The 19,090-nt window shown below is 45.9% G+C and overlaps 1 protein-coding gene across 8 annotated transcripts in view; it reads right to left on the bottom strand.

Moving 5' to 3' along the window:
• EVI5 (ecotropic viral integration site 5) overlaps window positions 1–19,090 on the bottom strand; it is a 176,310-nt gene that overhangs the window by 102,381 nt on the left and 54,839 nt on the right. For 5 of the 8 annotated variants that reach the window (XM_059688827.1, XM_059688830.1, XM_059688831.1 and 2 more), the window contains 2 exons: window positions 18,511–18,543; window positions 17,801–17,947 (listed from right to left, as the gene is read on the bottom strand). The exons of 2 other annotated variants lie outside the window; for them this stretch is intronic. In XM_059688827.1, the coding sequence (XP_059544810.1) occupies window positions 17,801–17,947; window positions 18,511–18,543 (180 nt within the window). The remainder of the gene's footprint in view (window positions 1–17,800; window positions 17,948–18,510; window positions 18,544–19,090) is intronic. One more of the 8 variants, XM_059688832.1, reaches the window with a different exon arrangement.

The following is a 19,090-nucleotide window of genomic DNA, read 5'->3' as shown; positions in this document are numbered from 1 at the left end:
GGAATGTTTTCACCAAGAGCCAAAACAATAATTTCACTAAACTGGAAGTAGACTCACCTGGCCACTTTGAGATCCCTATGCCTCTGAATCAATAGGCAAAGAAGGGAGTTAAGGTGCTGGCTGGGTGACTGATACTGACTACCAAGAAGAAACTGGACTACTAGTCCATAATGGAGATTAGGAAGAGTATGCCTGGAATATAGGAAATCCTTCAGCATCTCTTGGTATTATCGTACCCCGTGATTAAGGCCAATGAAAAATGACAACAAACCAATCTAGGAAGGAGTACTGAAGGCCCAGAACCTTCAGAAATGAAGGTTTGGGTCACCCCACCAGGTATAGAACCATGACCAGCTAAGGTACTTGTTGAAGGCAAAGGAAATAGAGTGGGTAGTGGAAGAAGGTAGTTAGTCATAAATACTAACTACCACCACGTGACCTGTTACAGAAATGAGGATGGTAACTGTCAGAAGTAGTTCCTTTTTTAGAACTTTATTGTTGAGAGTACTACAGATGTTCCCTCCCTGCTCCCTATACCCCCCTCATCTGGTTCTGACCCTGGCCTAGGCCTTTGACACCTTATTGTCTATGTCCATGCATATATGTATATGAGTAGTTCCTTTTAATTTTGCTATGAATATGTTTGTGCATCTATCTATCCATCTCTCTACCTATCTTCTTTCCTCTTATTCCCTTATCCTATCGAATAAAAGAGAAACATGGTAATTGGCGTATGGCTGCTACCCTTCCCATTGGCTAATCAGGGAGATATGCAAATTAACTGTCAGCCAAGATGGCGGCCCGCAGCCAGGCAGCTTGAAACTAACATGAGGCTTGCTTGCTTCAGTGGCGGAGGACTCCAACGTTCCCCGCCTGCCGTTGCAGGCCTCTGAGCTGGCAGTTTGAAACATAGTTACAAAAATAGAAGCTAAACAAAACCCCAGAAACCAGCTTTCAGCTAGCCAGGATCTCAGACCTGGAGTTGATACAGAGTTTCGATTGTAGAACCTAAACAAACCAGATACCTGCTTTCAGGAGCGGAGGCCTAAGAGCTGGAGCCTCAGAGCTAAAGCTGGTTCAGAATAAAAAAAAAAAAAAAGAAAAAAAAAGAAAGAAAAAAAGGAGCAGTTGGGAGCTTCAGTCCCAGCCTGAAAACAGCCCTCAGCCCCTCACCCAGACTGGCCAGGCACCCCAGTGGGGACCACCACCCTGAGGGTGTGTGACCAGCTGCAAACAGCCATCATCCCCTCATCCAGGCTGGCCAGGCACCCCAGTGGGGACCCCCACCCTGATCCGGGACACCCTTCAGGGCAAACCAGCCAGCCCCCACCCATGCACCAGGCCTCTATTCTATATAGTAAAAGGGTAATATGCCTCCCAGCACCGGGATCAGCGGAGCCGCGAGGTCTCCTGGCACCGGGATCAGCATGACAGGGGGCAGCGCCCAAACCCCCTGATCACCCTGTGGCTCTGTGTGTGACAGGGGGCGGGGCCACAACCTCCCTATTGGCCCTGCTCTGTTCGTGACAGGGGAAGGAGCCCCAACCCCCTGATCGGCCCTGCTCTGTGCCTGATAGGGGGGAGCTCCCCAACCTCCTGATCGCCCTGCAGCTCTGTGTGTGACAGGGTGCGGCGCCCCAACCCCCCCACCCCACGGGCCCTGCTCTGTGTGTGACAGGGTAGAGCCATAACCTCCCCATCGGCCCTGCCCTGAGTGTGAGAGTGGCGGCGCCCCAACCCCCTGATCGGCCCTGCTCTGGGGGTGATAGAGGGCGGCGCCCCAACCTCCCCATCCCACGGGCCCTGCTGTGTGTGTGATGGGGTAGAGCCATAACCTCCCCATTGGCCCTGCCCTGTGTGTGACAGTGGCGGCGCCCCAACCCCCTGATCCGCCCTGCTCTGTGCATGACAGGGGGGAGCTCCTCAACCCCCTGATGGGCCCTGCTTTGTGCATGACAAGGGGGAGCTCCCCAACCCCCTGATGGGCCCTGCTCTGTGTGTGACAGGGAGCAGCGCCCCAACCCCGATTGGCCCTGCTCTGTGCGTGACAGGGGGTGGCGCCGCAACCTCCCCATCGACCCTGCCTTGAGTGTGACAGGGGGCGGCAACCCAACCTGCCAATCGGCCCTACCCTGAGGGTGGCATCACAACCTCCCGATCCGCCCTGCTCTGTGCATGACAGGGGGCAGCGCCCCAATTCCCCAAATGGCCCTGCTCTGAGCCAGACCAGGGGCTGCACCTAGGGATTAGGCCTGCCCTCTGCCACCCGGGAGCAGGCCTAAGCCAGCAGGTCGTTATCTCCCGAGGGGTCCCAGACTGCAAGAGGGCACAGGCCAGTCTGAGGGACCCCCCCTTCCCCCCCAAGTGCACAAATTTTTGTGCACCGGGCCTCTAGTCCTATATAATAGAGAAACATGCAAATTAACCGTCCCTCTGCTACACTCAAGCCACACCCACAAGCCAATGAGGAGTATGCAAATTAACCTGACAAAGATGGCGGGTAATTTGCATACACAGAGCACAGTGGGAGAGCCGGCAGCTTGGGGGGGACGTGGGTGGCTCCTTCGGTCGCTGCCTTGGGGGGACGTGGCTCCCTCGGTCACTGGACGGAGAGCAGAGCAGGAGAGCCAGAGACTTGGGGGGACATGGCCCCCTTGGTCGGGGAAAACCTAGAGCGGGGGGGAACATCAGAAATGCTGGGAATCGTAGTTCTGATGGCAGTGCCAGGACCGGAAGCCCAGAGCGCAGGGAGCACCAGGAATGCTGGGAATCATAGTTCTCCTAGACACTAGAGCAAAGTGAGCCTGGAGCAAGTTACTGTTGCAGTTGGGGATGGAGGGAAAGCAAAGGTGAGAGACATAAGTAAAATCAGAGTATCTAGGAAAAATTAAATATATCCTAAAACTTCCAGGAAATCTCCACCAATAGAGCAAAGAAAAAAAATGCCTCTATTATTCTGTGAGCAACAAACCAAACTGGGTTGGGGGTCTCAGACAATTCGCTCATAAGACTGCAAAGACAGACAGAAACTCCCGGATTGGAGAGGGCTCCCCTGAGGGTTCCCAGATTGGAGAGGGTGCAGGTCGGGCTAAGGAACCCCTCCTCCACCCCCCAACCCCACCCCCACCCCATGCATGCATCTTCATGCACCGGGCCCCTTGTTTAATATAAGAAGCATTAACTTTTATTACAGTACTATATAAGTACTGTTAATTTTACATCATAGTATTTAAGTTACAGGATATCAAGAAAACATCACTCAAGGACTTTACCTCCTCTTCTGGGGAAGGCGTTAGTGCATTTTTGGTTGTGTGTAGGATAACTGCATCATGTTAGGCAGAATTATGACCTTTTATTATGACCTTATGTGGAGATTAAGTACGGTTTATTGAGATGCACATGGGTGTCAAGTTGATAAGGGCTGGACTTGTGATGTTTATTTTATGTCAAATTGACTAGGCCATGGAGTGCCCAGAGTAAACATTACTTCTGGGTGTGTCTATGAGGGTGTTTCCAGATGACTTAGTAGATTGCCATCCTCAGTGTGAGTAAGCATCATCCAATCTGTTGACAGCTAAATAAAACAAAAAGAGAAGAAAGGTAAAATTCATTTCCTGACCTAGCTGGTTTTGCTCAGTGGGTAGAGCACTGGCCCATGAACTAAAGGGTGCCAGGGCTAATTTTGCTCAAGGGCACATACCTCATTTGCAGGCTCGATCCCTGGCCCCAGTCGGGGTGTGGGTGGGAGACAACCAATAGATGTGTCTCTCTCACATTGATGTTTCTCTCTCTCTCTCTCTCTCTCTCTCTCTCTCTCTCTCTCTCTCTCTCCCTCCCTCCCTCCCTCCCTCCCTCCCTCCCTTCCACTCTCTCTGAAAAATTTATGGGAAAATATCCTTGAGTAAGGATTGACAAAAAAATAAAAAATAAAATAAAAATAGCATTCTTCTTTTAAAAAAATTCATTTCCTTTCTGCCTGCTTGAGCTGGTTCATTGGGCTCCTCCTGACCTTGGACTGGAATTCTGGGATTTATACCACTGGCTCCACTAGCTTTCAGGCCTCTGGTCTTAAACAGGAATTATATCATTGGCTTTTTCCTAGGTCTCTGGATTTCAGTTAGCAGACTGTGTGACTTCTCATACTTCATAATGGCATGAGCCAATTCCTCACAATAAATCTGTGTGTGTGTGTGTGTGTGTGTGTGTGTCATTGGTTCTGTTTCTCTGGTGAACAGACTAATACAAGGTAAATTTTATAAATAAGATTACATTTATTGATTAGGGGTTTTATTGTTGTTTGTTTTTGGTCCATTTAAAATTTAACCCATTGGAGCATATGCAATTGGATTCTCTTTTTTGGTCATTATTTTCTACCATTTTAAATTTTCCCTGTTGAAATTTTTGCAGATCTAAGTTTTGTCAGGAAGGTGATACTTGTGATACTTCTATCAATGTTTAGTCTACTAAAAATTTTACCTTATCAGTTTTAACTCTTTGTAAGTTTTGGTGTGTTTTTGTTACTATCAGTCTATGCCATTGGCCAAGCAATCTGGTAGAATCATAATAAATGAATAATGTTAATACTAATCCTAATAATAGCTACCATTGATTGAGCACTCACTACGTACGAGGCATTATTCTAAAGTACAACCCACATAAGTCTCAACAACCCTCTTATACACAGGACAAACTGTAGCACAGAGAAGTTAAGTAACTTGTCCAGGGACACACAAGCAGTGAGTGGCAGGATTGGCATCAAAGTGGCCATGCTAAAATATGCTGCTGTGGACTGAAAAATACCTGTTTGTCTTTCCCACAAGAGAAAAAAAGTACTATTTATAAAACAGGGTTTAAAGTTTATAATGATGACGATGATAGGAGCTAGTATCTAGTGAGTACTTATTATGTGCCACACAAACCTAAGCACTTTATATTCTCATTTAACCTTCACCTCCTCTTTTTTTTAAAATTTATAATTTATTAAAGTATAGTTGATAGATAATATTGTATTAGTTTCAGGTGTACAACACAGTGATTTGACATTTATAAATCTTACAATGTGATCACCACAGTAAGGCTAGTAACCATACAAAATTATCACAACATTACTATTTCTCCTATGCTACCATCTCTATGACTTTACTAATAAGGTAACTAACAAGACTCAGCAAGGTTAAACAGCAATCAACAATTCTGTTAAACCTACGTTCTTAGCCTTTAAACCATATAAAAATTGAAATAATACAGGGTGGGGCAAAAGTATGTTTACAGTTCTGAGTACATGATACAGTTTATTCTTGTATAATTATTTATTACTAGAGGCCTGTTGCACGAAAGGATTCATGCAATAGGCCTTCCCTTCCCCTGGCTGCCGGCACTGGTTTTCCTCTGGCACCCGGGACCCAGGCCTTCGCTCTGGCCGGAGCCACCTTCAAGCCTTCCCTGCTCCGGCTGGAGCCGCCTTCACACCTATGTATGCAAATTAACCGCCAACAAATATGGTGGTTAATTTGCATATCTCACTGATTAGCCAATGGGAGGCGTAGCAAAGGTACAGTCAATTACCATGTTTGTCTATTGTTAGATAGGACTAGAGGCCCGGTGCACAAAAATTTGTACACTGAGGGGGAAGGGGAGGGGTCCCTCAGCCTGGCCTGTGCCCCCTTGCAGTCTGGGACCCCTTGGGAGATAACGACCTGCTGGCTTAGGCCTGCTCCCGGGTGGCAGAGGGCAGGCCCAATCCCTAGGTGCAGCCCCTGGTCCGGCTCAGAGCAGGGCCGATTGGGGAGTTGGGGCGCCGCCCCGTCATGCACAGAGCAGGGCAGATCAGGAGGTTGCGATGCCACCCCCTAGTCAGGCTCAGGGTAGGGCCGATTGGGGGGTTGGGGTGCCGCCCCCTGTCACACTCAAGGCAGGGTCGATGGGGAGGTTGCAGCGCCACCCCTTGTCATGCACAGAGCAGGGCTGATCAGGGGGTTGGGGAGCTCCTCCCTGTCACGCACAGAGCAGGGCCCATAAGGGGGTTGGGGCGCTCCCCCTTGTCACGCACAGAGCAGGGCGGATCAGGTGGTTGGGGCACCGCCACTGTCACACTCAGGGCAGGGCTGATGCGGAGGTTATGGCTCTACCCTGTCACACACAGAGCAGGGCGCGTGGGAGGCGGTTGGGGCGCCGCACCGTCACACACAGAGCAGGGCCGATCAGGGGGTTGGGGCGCTGCAGCCTGTCACACACAGAGCCGCAGGGTGATCAGGGGGTGGGGGAGCTCCCCCCTATCAGGCACAGAGCAGGGCTGATCAGGGGGTTGGGGAGCCTTCCCCTGTCACGAACAGAGCAGGGCAGATAGGGAGGTGTGGCCCCGCCCCGTCACACACAGAGCAGCAGGGCAATCAGGGGGTTTGGTCGCTGTCCCCTGTCATGCTGATCCCAGTGCCGGGAGGCCTCTCGGCTCCGCTGATCCCAGTGCTGGGAGGCCTCGCTGCTCTACTGATTCTGGTGCTGGGAGGCCTCGCTGCTCCGCTGATCATGGTGCTGGGAGGCATATTACCCTTTTACTATATAGGATAGAGGCCCGGTGCACGGGTGGGGGCCGGCTGGTTTGCCCTGAAGGGTGTCCTGGATCAGGGTGGGGGCCCCCACTGGGGTACCTGGCCAGCCTGGGTGAGGGGCTGAGGGCTGTTTTCAGGCTGGCGGGTGACTGAAGCTCCCAACTGCTCCTTATTTTCTTTTTTTTTAATTCTGGGCCAGCTTTAGCTCTGAGGCTTGGCTCCAGCTCTGAGGCCTCGGCTGCTGAAAGCAGGTATCTGGTTTGTTTGGGTTCTATAATCGAAACACTGTATCAACTCCAGCTCTGAGATCCTGGCTGGCTGAAAGCAGGTTTCTGGGGTTTTGTTTAGCTTTTATATTTGTAACAATGTTTCTTAAACTGCAAGCTCAGAGGCCAGCAAGGCAGGCGGGGAACGTTGGTTTCCTCCATCACTTAAGCAAGCAAGCCTCATGTTAGCTTCAAGCTGCCTGGCTGCCGGCCGCTACCTTGGTTGGCAGTTAATTTGCATATCGCCCCGATTAGCCAATGGGAAGGGTAGCGGAGGTACGGCTAATTACCATGTTTCTCTTTTATTAGATAGGATTGTATTATTTTCCATATGAAAAACTGTAAACCTAGTTTTGCCCAACCCTATTTTAAAGAGCTTGATATATTGTTTTTATATGTACTGTTCTAAGAATTAATGCTATAATATTTAAAAACTGAGCATCTATAAAAATTTAAACAGCTCACATAATGCTCTTGTAATAAGAAATTCTTAGATTATATTTCATATTCAAATTAGTAACCTGGACAAATAAACAATTTGTTTTACCAAATGACAACTACCACAATTATGATGGCTGAAGGGGTACTTATTTAAAAGTATATAAATAATGCCCTGACTGGTTTGCCTCAGTGGATAGAGCACCAGCCTGCGAACTGAAAGGTCCCAGGTTCAATTCCGGTCAAGGGCATGTACCTTGGTTGCGGGCACATCCCCAGTAGGAGTTGTGCAGAAGGCAGCTGATCAATGTTTCTCTCTCATTGATGTTTCTAACTCTCTATCCTTCTCCCTTCCTCTCTGTAAAAAATCAATAAAATATATTAAAAAAATAAAAATAAAAGTATATAAATAATGAATGACTTCCCTATATTTACATCAAGTTCACTTTTGTCAATGAATCTCTTAATGTTCCTGTGATACCAGCAATATCATGCTAATGAGATTGACAGAAAAAAATGTTTAATAAGTAGAATCTCTGCTTTTCAATCTCATATGCTTTTCTGGTGTTGCAAAAATTACAAGGAATAAGATAAGCTAGAAAGCCCTTATTACTCTTTCTTATATTCTGAGTAAAACAAAAGAATGAATTCTCACATTCAATGTTCGAAGGACATATGAGTTGATATAGTGAGTACAAAAATATTTCCCAACAGATTACTTAATAGTTGCAAAGAAGAAACCATACCTTCACAAGGGCAAGAGTCTACAGTAATCAAACTTAGGATGGTAATCAAACTGAGCATCACTAAATAGTAAGAACAACTTATATGTTTTCTGATTTAAATCAAAATAAAGTTCACAACATTATCTATCATCCAAATGTTAAAAATGTTTAACTGAATCTAGTTTATAGGAAATATGATACCACAAGGAAGGAATCAGACTCATTCAGAATATCAGACAATAAAACTTGGCTACATTTTCAAAAAGTCAATGTCATCCATGATACTAGTTATTTCTTCTCTTTTTAGTCAGTCTAGACAGAGGTTTATCAACTTTATTAATCATTTCAAAGAACCAGTTTTTCAGGGATTTTCTCTATTTTTGTTTTGTGCTATTTTAATTTCATTGATTTCTACTTTTTATTATTTCTTTCTTCTACTTGCTTTATGTTAAATTTCCTCTTATATGTCTAGATTTTTAAGGTAGAAGTTTAGATTATTGGTTTGAATCTTATTTCCTAATATAAGCATTCAATACTATAAATTTTCTACTAATTACTGGTTTAGGTGGATCCCATAAATTTTAATGTTTTTTATTGATTTCAGAGAGAAGAAGGGAGAGGGAGAGGAAGAGACAGAAACATCAATGATGAGAGAGAATCCTCAATCGGCTGCCTCCTGCACACTCCCTACTGGGGATCAAGGCCAAAACCCAGGCATGTGCCCTGACCCAGAATAGAACCGTGACCTCCTGGCTCATGAGTTGATGCTCAACCACTAACCCGTACTGACTGGGCAGATCCCACAAATTTTGATATAGTTATGTCTTCATTTTCATTTAATTCAAAATACATTCTAACTTTCTTTGAAATTTTCTCTTTCACAATAGGTAAAAATATGTGGCTTAATTTCCAAATATATGGGGATTTTCCAAATATATATTATTAGTTTCTAACTGAATGCTGTTAGAGTCAAAGAAGATACTCTGTGTCTCCTTCAATTACTTTAAAATTTTTTAAAGTTTATTTTATGGCCCAGAATATCTTATAGCTTTGTAAATGTTCCATGTGCACTTAAAAAGAATATGTATTGTGCTAAATATGTATTCTGGTAAAGTGTTCCATAAATACCAATCAGCTCAAGTTGGTTGACAATGCTGTCTAGGTCTTCTATCTCCATACTGATTTTCTACCTAGTTGTTTCATCAATTACTGAGAAAGGGGTATTGAAGACTCCAACTGTAACTGTGGATTTGTTCACTTTACCTTTCAGTTCTATCAGTTCAGCTTCATGCTCTCTATTAGGAGCAGACATATGTTTGGAGACATATTCCTGAACACATACAATCTATATATATAAAAGCCTAAGTGACCAAATGACCGGTCGACCAGTCACTGTGACACGCACTGACCACCAGGGGCAGATGCTCAATGCAGGAGCTGCCCCCGGTGGTCAGTGCACTCCCACAGCGTGAGTGCCACTCAGCTGACCAACCCATCCCAGTGGCCAACCAGCCCGGTGGCAGCCACTAACTCCCTCAATAGTCCTGAAAGTCTAATCTCTGGAGAACGGGCCAGGCACCAAGGGACCAGTGCTGCTGGCATGATCCCAACAGCACCGCCAGCCTCCTGGAGGTCGTCTTTGGGCACCGTGGCCACTTCCCCTCTCTAGATGCTCTGCAAGGAAGAAACAATATAAAAGTGGCCACCAGGTGGCTCCCAACAACCGGAGCAAACTCAGCAGGACCAATCCAGATCCCGGGCCAGCAAGGGCATCCCACGGCCTGCCAAGAAGGCCAATCACATCCCACCCTCCCCACCCCTCTCAGAATGAGCACCAGACGCAGGGCTCATGGCTGGCGATTGTCGCTGTGGTGGTGAGAGCCTCTCCCAATCAGGACTGACAGCGCGAGCACCCAACAGGCCCACCGGGGCCAGGATGAGCAAAAGCGGCAGGAGGCCTTGGACTGGCGGTTTCGGTCCAATCCCCACAGGCCACGCAGAGGGACCCCACCCATGCACAAATTCGTGCACCGGGTTGTATTTAAGATTGTTATGCCTTGTTGGTGAACTGGCCCTATTACTATCACAAAATGTCCCTCTTTATTCCTGGAACTATCCCTTGTTTTGAAGTCTACTTTGTCTGACATTAATACAGAGACTCCAGCTTTCTTTATTTTAGTGTTTTCATGGTATATCTTTTTCGTCTTTTTACAATTTCCCTCCCAGTGCAATTAATACTTTGTGTCTGACAGTTACAGGTAGACAACCTTCATCTTTCACTCCTGGAAATATTTGGGGATTTTCCAGATATATATTATTAATTTCTAATTGAATGCCCTTAAGAGTCAAAGAAGATATTCTGTGTCTCCTTCAATTACTAGGGGATGGAGAACCATCCTCATTAGTTATTATGCTATTTACATTTCTTTTTTATATGTTTTAATTAATTAATTAAAATTGTTTTTTATAAAGAGAGGAAGGGAGAGATATAGAGATAGAAACATCGATCTGCTGCCTCCTGCACACCCCACACTGGGGATCAAGCCTGCAACCCAGGAATCGAACCTTGACCTCCTGGTTCATGGGTCGACGCTCAACCACTAAGCCATGCAGGCTGGGCTCTTACATTGACAGAGGTTCATCCATAATATAGCATGTATCAGTTCTTAATTCCTTTTTATGGCTGAAAGGTATTTCATCATATGGTATATATCACAATTTTTTAATCCATTCTTCCATTAATGGTCTTTTGATCTGTGACCACTCTTTTGTGAATAATGTTGCCAAAACCGTGTTGCTACATACTTGTGTGGATACCAATTTTCTATTCTTTGAGGTATATATCTAGTAGATGAATTATGGGTAATTCTATGTCATAAGATAACTCTCTGTCATATGGTAACTCTATGTTTAACTTTTTGAGGAACCACAAAACTGTTATCCACAGCAGCTGACCTTTTTATATTTCCACTAACATTGTACAAGGTTTTCAATTTCTCCATCAACTTGCCAACACTTACTTTCAGTTTAGCTTTTTTTATTAGGGCCATCTTAGTGAATGTGAATTGGCACCTTGTGTGGTTTTTATATGCATTTCCCTAAAGACTAAACATGTTGAGTGTCTTCATATGTTCTTGTCCACTTGTAAATCTTCTTTGGCATTAGGTCTATTCAAGTCCTTTGCTCATTTTAAAATTGGGTTGCTTGTCTTTTTGTTGAGTTTTAAAAGTTCTTTATATATTCTGCATGCTAAATCCGCATCAAATACATGATCTGCAAATATTTTCTACCATTCTGTAACCTGCTTTTTTATTTTCTGGATAATGTCCTTAACATCACCTAAAATTTTATTTATTTAATATATTTCTCCTCAACTAGAATGTACACTTCATGTAATACCAGACTTTTTTTCTTGTTTACTATTACACTCTCAGGAATAGTAAATTTGTACATTATTTTTCCAGTGAATAACTGAATACATGGCTCTATTATCAAATTGTCACATCAGAGTCATATAGAATTGAGCAAAATACAAAGTGTTTACACAAACTAAACCTGATACCTTGACAATAAATACAGAATAGTCAGACTGTTTTCTTTCTCGTGAGTATGTATTTTGGCTGCTACTTATATTTGTAGAAAAGGGAAAAGAGAAGCATTATATAAGGATCTGGGTCAAAAAAGTAACACTTTAGTGTCCATTTGCTATGGTCTTGGCATGGAAAGAATTTTAACTAAAAAAAAAAAGATTTGGGAACCACAGCTTCCAGTCAGGCACTTGATCACGACAGTAAACAACTAATTTGGATATTGTGTTCTGAGCACATTTAAGGTAGGCTAGGCTAAGCTATGATGTTCGTTAGGTTAGGTGTATTAAATGCATTTTTGACTTAACAATATTTTCAACTTATGATGGCTTTATGGGACATAATTACATTATAAGTAGAAGAGCATCTCTATTGCCAGTAGAAGGTGGTGGCAGTGATTATATTGGTAATTCAATACTTACTGCTGCAATACAGATTTAAATCCTTATTCTGAGAGTTCTGAAGAATTCATAAAGTTATACTGGAAGGTCAAAAACCTTTAGCAATAGATGTTCACTATGTATTAGTATTATGCTCACTATTTGCAAAGCAACTACTCTATTTGTCAAAATTCAAATGAATAAGATTTTGTGTCCTTGGATCTTAAGTACATTCTGCTCTCTGGAGCAGTATCAAACAAAGGCTAAATAATCTACACTAATAAAAGAGAAACATGGTAATTGGCGTACGACCGCTACCCTTTTCATTGGATAATCAGCAAGGTATGCAAATTAACTGTCAGCCAAGATGGCGGCCGGCAGCCAGGCAGCTTGAAACTAACATGAGGCTTGCTTGCCTCAGTAACGGAGGAAACCAACGTTCCCCGCCTGCGGCTGCAGGCCTCTGAGCAGGCATTTTAGGAAACATTGTAACAAATAACGCAGGGCTTCAGCCAGCAGATTGGCAACATTGTAAGCAAAGGCCAGAAACCTACTTTCAGCTGGAGGCCTAAGAGCTGGAGCCAAGCCTCAAGGTAAAGCTGGCCCAGAATAAAAAAGAAAAAAAAAGGAAAAAAAGGAGCAGTTGGGAACTTCAGTCACTCCCAGCCTGAAAACAGCCCTCAGCCCCTCACCCACGCTAGCCAGGCACCCCAGTGGGGACCCCCACCCTGATCCAGGACACCCTTCAGGGCAAACCAGCCGGCCCCACCCATGCACCAAGCCTCTACCCTATATAGTAAAAGGGCAATATGCCTCCCGGCACCGGGATCAGCGTGACAGGGGGCAGCGCCCAAACGCCCTGATCGCCCTGCGGCTCTGTGTGTGACAGGGGGCGGGGCCCCAACCCCCTGAGCAGCCCTGCTCTGTGCCTGATAGGGGGGAGCTCCCCAACCCCACCCCACCCCCACGGGCCCTGCTCTGTGTGTGACGGGGTAGAGCCATAACCTCCCCATCGGCCTTGCCCTGAGTGTGAGAGTGGCGGCACCCCAACCCCCTGATCGGCCCTGCTCTGTGGGTGATAGAGGGTGGTGCCCCAACCCCCTGATGGGCCCTGCTCTGTGTGTGACGGGGGCAGTGCCCCAACGCCCTGATTGGCCCTGCTCTGTGGGTGATGGGGTGGCACCGCAACCTCCCCATCAACTCTGCCTTGAGTGTGACAGGGGACGGTGCCCCAACCCCCCAATTGGCCCTACCCTGAGCGTGACTGAGGGTGGCATCACAACCTCCCAATCTTCCCTGCTCTGTGCATGACGGGGCGGCGCCCCAACTCCCCAATTGGCCCTGCTCTGAGCCCGACCAGGGGCTGCACCTAGGGATTGGGCCTGCCCTCTGCCACCCGGGAGCAGGCCTAAGCCAGCAGGTCGTTATCTCCCGAGGGGTCCCAGACTGCAAGAGGACACAGGCCGGGCTGAGAGACCTCCCCCCCCCCCCGAGTGCACAAATTTTTGTGCACCGGGCCTCTAGTCCTATATAATAAAGAGCTAATATGCTAATTAGACCAAACAGCCAAACGACAGTCTGGACAACATTCCGGACAACCGTCCAGATGATCTTTGGATGAAGCCAGGGCTGCAAGGGCAGGACGAGGCGGTGAGGGGCTGCGAAGGCCGAGCCCCTTGCACAAATTTCGTGCATTGGGCCTCTAGTCCTACATAATAAAAGCCTAATATGCTAAGTGCCCAGTCATCCAGTTGGCCGTTCATCCAATCCTATCTAATAAAAGAGAAACATGGTAATTAGCGTACGACCGCTACCCTTCCCATTGGCTAATCAGGGCGATATGCAAATTAACTGCCAGCCAACATGGCGGCCAGCAGCCAGGCAGCTTGAAACTAACATGAGGCTTGCTTTGCTTCAGTGACGGAGGAAACCAACGTTCCCCGCCTGCCTTGCCGGCCTCTGAGCCTGCAATTTGAAACATAGTTACAAATATAGAAGCTAAACAAAACCCCAGAAACCCGCTTTCAGCCCACCGGGATCTCAGAGCTGGAGTTATACATTGTTTCAATTATAGAACCCAAACAAACCAGATACCTGCTTTCAGCAGCAGAGGCCTCAGAGCTGGAGCCAGAGCTAAAGCTGGCCCAGAATTTAAAAAAAAAAGAAAAAAAAGAGTAGTTGGGAGCTTCAGCCCTCAGCCCCTCACCCAGACTGGCCAGGCACCCCAGTGGGGACCCCCACCCTGATCCAGGACACCCTTCAGGGCAAACTAGCCAGCCCCACCCATGCACCAGGACTCTATACTATATAGTAAAAGGGTAATATGCCTCCCAGCACTGGGATCAGCAGAGCCGCGAGGCCTCCCAGCACCGGGATTAGTGGAGCCGAGAGGCCTCTCGGCACCGGGATCAGCGTGACAGGGGGCAGCGCCCAAACCCCCTGATTGCCCTGCGGCTCTGTGTGTGACAGGGGCGGGGCCACAACCTCCCTATCGGCCCTGCTCTGTTCGTGACAGGGGAAGGCGTCCCAACCTCCTGATCAGCCCTGCTCTGTGCCTCATATGGGGGAGCTCCCCAACCCCCTGATCGCCCTGCGGCTCTGTGTGTGACAGGGTGCGGCGCCCCAACCCCCTGATTGGTCCTGCTCTGTGTGTGACAGGGTGCGGCGCCCCAACCTTCCCCCTCCCCACAGTCCCTGCTCTGTGTGTGATGGGGTAGAGCCATAACCTCCCCATCGGCCCTGCCCTGAGTGTGACAGTGGCGGCGCCCCAGCCCCCTGATCGGCCCTGCTCTGTGGATGATAGAGGGAGGCACCCCAACCCCCTGATCCGCCCTGCTCTGTGTGTGACAGGGGGCGGTGCCCCAACTCCCCTATCGGCCCTACTCTGTGAGTGACGGGGGGAGCTCCGCAACCCCCTGACGGGCCCTGCTCTGTGCGTGACGGGGGGAGCTCCCCAACCCCCTGATGGGCTCTGCTCTGTGCGTGACAGGGGGGAGTTCCCCAACCCCCTGATCGACCCTTCTCTGTGCGTGACAGGGTGAGGAGCCCCAACCCCCCTGATGGGCCCTGCTCTGTGCATGACAGGGGGCAGCGCCCCAACCTTTGGATTGGCCCTGCTCTGTGGATCCCAGGGGGTGGCGCCGCAACCTCCCCATAGACCCTGCCTTGAGTGTGACAGGGGGCGGTGCCCCAACCCCCCAATAGGCCCTACCCTGAGCGTGACTGAGGGTGGCATCGCAACCTCCCGATCCGCCCTGCTCTGTGCATGGCAGGGGGCGGTGCCCCAACTCCCCAATTGGCCCTGCTCTGAGCCCGACCAGGGGCTGCACCTAGGGATTGGGCCTGCCCTCTGCCACCTGGGAGCAGGCCTAAGCTAGCAGGGCGTTATCTCCCAAGGGGTCCCAGACTGTGAGAGGGCACAGGCCAGGCTGAGGGACCTCTCCTTCCCCCCGAGTGCACAAATTTTTGTGCACCAGGCCTCTAGTCAAATAATAATATGCTAATGAATGCTACGGCCGCTCAACTGCTCACTATGATGTGACTGACCACCAGGGGCCAGAGAGTCAACTGTTTGACCAGTCGCTATGACATGCACTGACCACCAAAGGGCAGACGCTGCAACCGGTAAGTTAGTTTGCTGCTGAGGTCCTGCCGATCAGGACTGAGCGAGATGGACCAGACATGCCCTGCAACCCTCCTGCGGCCCCTTCCAGGCTGGGCAACCTCTCACATCTCTCCCCGGCCCCAACTGTGCACTGGTGGGGTCCCTCGGCCTAGCTTGAGCACTCTCGCAATCTGGGACCCCTCGGGAGATGTCGAAGAGCCAGTTTCAGCACGACGGCAGACCGACCGGTCGCTATGATGTGCACTGACCAACAGGGGGCAGATGCTCAACGCAGGAGCTGACACCTGGTGGTCAGTGTGCTCCCACAGGGGGAGCACTGTTCACCCAAAAGCTGGGCTCACAGCTGGCAAGCACAGCGGCAGTGGCAGAAGCCTCTCCTGCCTCCACGGCAGTGCTAAGGATGTCCGACCGATGGGTTAGGCCCGCTCCACTTTGGGAGTGGGCCTAAGCCATTGGTCGGACATCCCTGAGGGCTCAAATTTGAGAGGGTGCAGGCCAGGCTGAGAGACCTGTCCACCCCCGAGTGCACGAATTTCGTGCACCGGGCCTCTAGTTTTACATAAGATTACCTCTCAATACTTGAAAATGACTTTTAAATATATACTCATCTGTCCTTATAACAAAATCACATTGCACTGATAACTCAGTTCAGCTTAATTCCTAACATTACCCTCAATTCTGCTTTTCCTATTTTTATGCTTTTATATTGACATTTCATTCCAAGACAGATCAAAATATTTTAGTTCTATCTTTTGAGTATTCTTTACCACTCTCATTTTTTAACCATCTTTAGTAATATTAATAGAAGATAATTAGCTGATGTTGGGTTTTTTCAATTGTCAACTTTTTAATTTTTTTTAGTTTTCTGATTTTTATACCCAGATGATGTTGTTTCTTCATTTTACTGAATGAAAGTAATGTCCACTTTGAAGTAACTGTGTTTTTTGCTTCCCAATCCGTAAAGAGTTCCAGGTTTACATAACATTCTTCTGCCTACCCCAGCCGTGGGCAAACTACGGCCCGCGGGCCGGATCTGGCCCGTTTGAAATCAATAAAAATAAAAAAATAAAAAGACCGTACCCTTTTATGTAATGATGTTTACTTTGAATTTATATTAGTTCACACAAACACTCCATCCATGCTTTTGTTCCGGCCCTCCGGTCCAGTTTAAGAACCCATTGTGGCCCTCGAGTCAAAAAGTTTGCCCACCCCTGGTACCCTGTTACTATCTAACTCATACTTAAAAACAGAAAACTGAAACAAGAAATATCTTTTCAAAGTTTAACAGCTGACTTTTCTTTTAAGCTCTCATATTATTGATTAAGATCACTCTGGCCAAAACCGGTTTGGCTCAGTGGATAGAGCGTCGGCCTGCGGACTGAAAGGTCCCAGGTTCGATTCCGGTCAAGGGCATGTACCTGGGTTGCGGGCATATCCCCAGTAGGAGATGTGCAAGAGGCAGCTGATCGATGTTTCTCTCTCATCGATGTTTCTAGCTCTCTATCTCTCTCCCTTCCTCTCTGTAAAAAATCAATAAAATATATATTTTAAAAAAAAAAAAAAGATCACTCTGAATTTGCCAATGGAAAATGATGTCTAAGTGGCAAAAGACACCTGAGGATAGCTGTACAATCAGTGGCTGTTCAGTAGTCTAAATAAGTTAACATTATTTTTATAAGTTCTTTCTTTTTCGTTTTGACAACTTCTCTACTTTTGAAAAAAATGTAAGCATATACCTTAACCCATAACTTAATATTTTGGTATAAGAAGGTAAGACTATGGTATTTCATAAGACATAAATCACCACATTATCAAAGCTTTAAATGAGATAATTACATGTATTCTACATTGGATAATATTTCATCTGCACTTTTAACAAAGACTAGCTGAAGTTATGATTTTAAAATTAACTATGGCAAAATATCTATTATGAAACAGATTTATAAAACTTGAAAAAAAGGTCTGACATACATCACTTATTTTCTATGACTGAAAACATAAAGAAAATAGTACCTATTATAAACAAAACTGTGTAGACAGAAAAAAAAATGTTAGAATGAGGAAACTTTAGGCCACAATAAGACACTATTACAGAACATAAAACTGACTCAGAATTTAACTGAAATAAAAAATAAAATTATTTTAACAAGAGCACAAAAGCTGTGCTTTTAAAAAGGATTTAAAGGAAAGGAAATGAGAAAGGTGAGAAAAAGTACCACTGGACTCCTTACCCATTGCGGCTGGTGCTGGAGCTTCCTGATGGTATTCTCAGCCTGCTCCAGCTTAGCACTGGCCTCATCACTCTGCTGTTTGATGGTGGCCAGTTCCCGTTTTATGAGGTAGTTTTCCTCAGCCTCCTGGGCTCTTGTCACTTGTCCCTTAGGACATAATTTTTGTGTGTATAAAGCAATTTAGGATAGAGTCAAGAAAGACTGTCTTTGGGAGGTTTAGTTATTTACTTTGACATAGTTTTTTTAAATCACCTCAGAGAACAGAACAGCCTAAGCAATTGTTAGCCAGCAGCTCATTATTGCTCCAGCAAATTTTGGGGAACTAAATGAAAAATTCATCTGACAATCTTAAGAACAATTCTTGTTTCAGTCAATAAAAATTCAATTCATGCATTATTATTGAATTGTACATGCAGGACAAAATGTCAATGAATAAGTAGTTAATTTCACAGAATCCACTGATTGCCATTTTGTAATACTTTAAAAGAAGGTTAGCTTTAAAACGTGCAAAATGGTGCTTATTTTAATAAACCAAGATAACACCCTGTTATAAAGAATAAGCTTACACCCCTATGTACCACCTAAAATATTATTTTGGGTGGGAAATGCATGTAAAATTGCATGCATTAAAATACAAATTTCTATATTTAGGACTTTCCTTAAAAGTTAGAGAAAATGCTAAAAAAAAAAAAAGTAATAAGAAACTATACCTGTATCAATCTATCTGCCAAGGAAGCACTTTCCTACAAAAGGAAAAATTCAGATAGAAATGTAAGAGAAAGAAATAAAATAAAGGTGATAAAATTAGGAATAAGAAGAAACAAGCATACCCAAATTCCACCTACTTTTCATGAAATTAAAATAAACATGAAGATTTTAAAGCTATTTTTACTGAATGTGTTTTTATTCTTAAACCTTATAAAAATATATTAAAGAATAGGCTGCAGAAAGTCATGTACTAGAAGAGACTAAACACAAATTCCAAGAGGTTTTTCATTATTTGGAACAAGCAAATATCTTCCCTTTAAAGCATACTTTTAAATCTTTATTTTTAGAGTTAGTCACATTGTCAAACCACTTATATGAAAAGGAGAAGGAATTTGAGTAAGCAATTCCACTTACAAAGTGTGACAGCAGTTTGTGCAAGCCCAACTTCCAAAGACGCAAAGCAAGAAAAATATCACAAGTGAAATTAATGAGCTCAAGGTAACACACCCTAGCAATAACTGATTAAACTTGTTGGTTGCAGAATTTGATACATACGTATTTACAGAATTCTAAGTGGACACA

Source organism: Myotis daubentonii, chromosome 3, assembly GCF_963259705.1.
Source record: "Myotis daubentonii chromosome 3, mMyoDau2.1, whole genome shotgun sequence".
Lineage (NCBI taxonomy): Eukaryota > Metazoa > Chordata > Mammalia > Chiroptera > Vespertilionidae > Myotis > Myotis daubentonii.
Note: the sequence above shows the minus strand (reverse complement) of the source record. Positions and strands in the feature narration are given on the sequence as shown.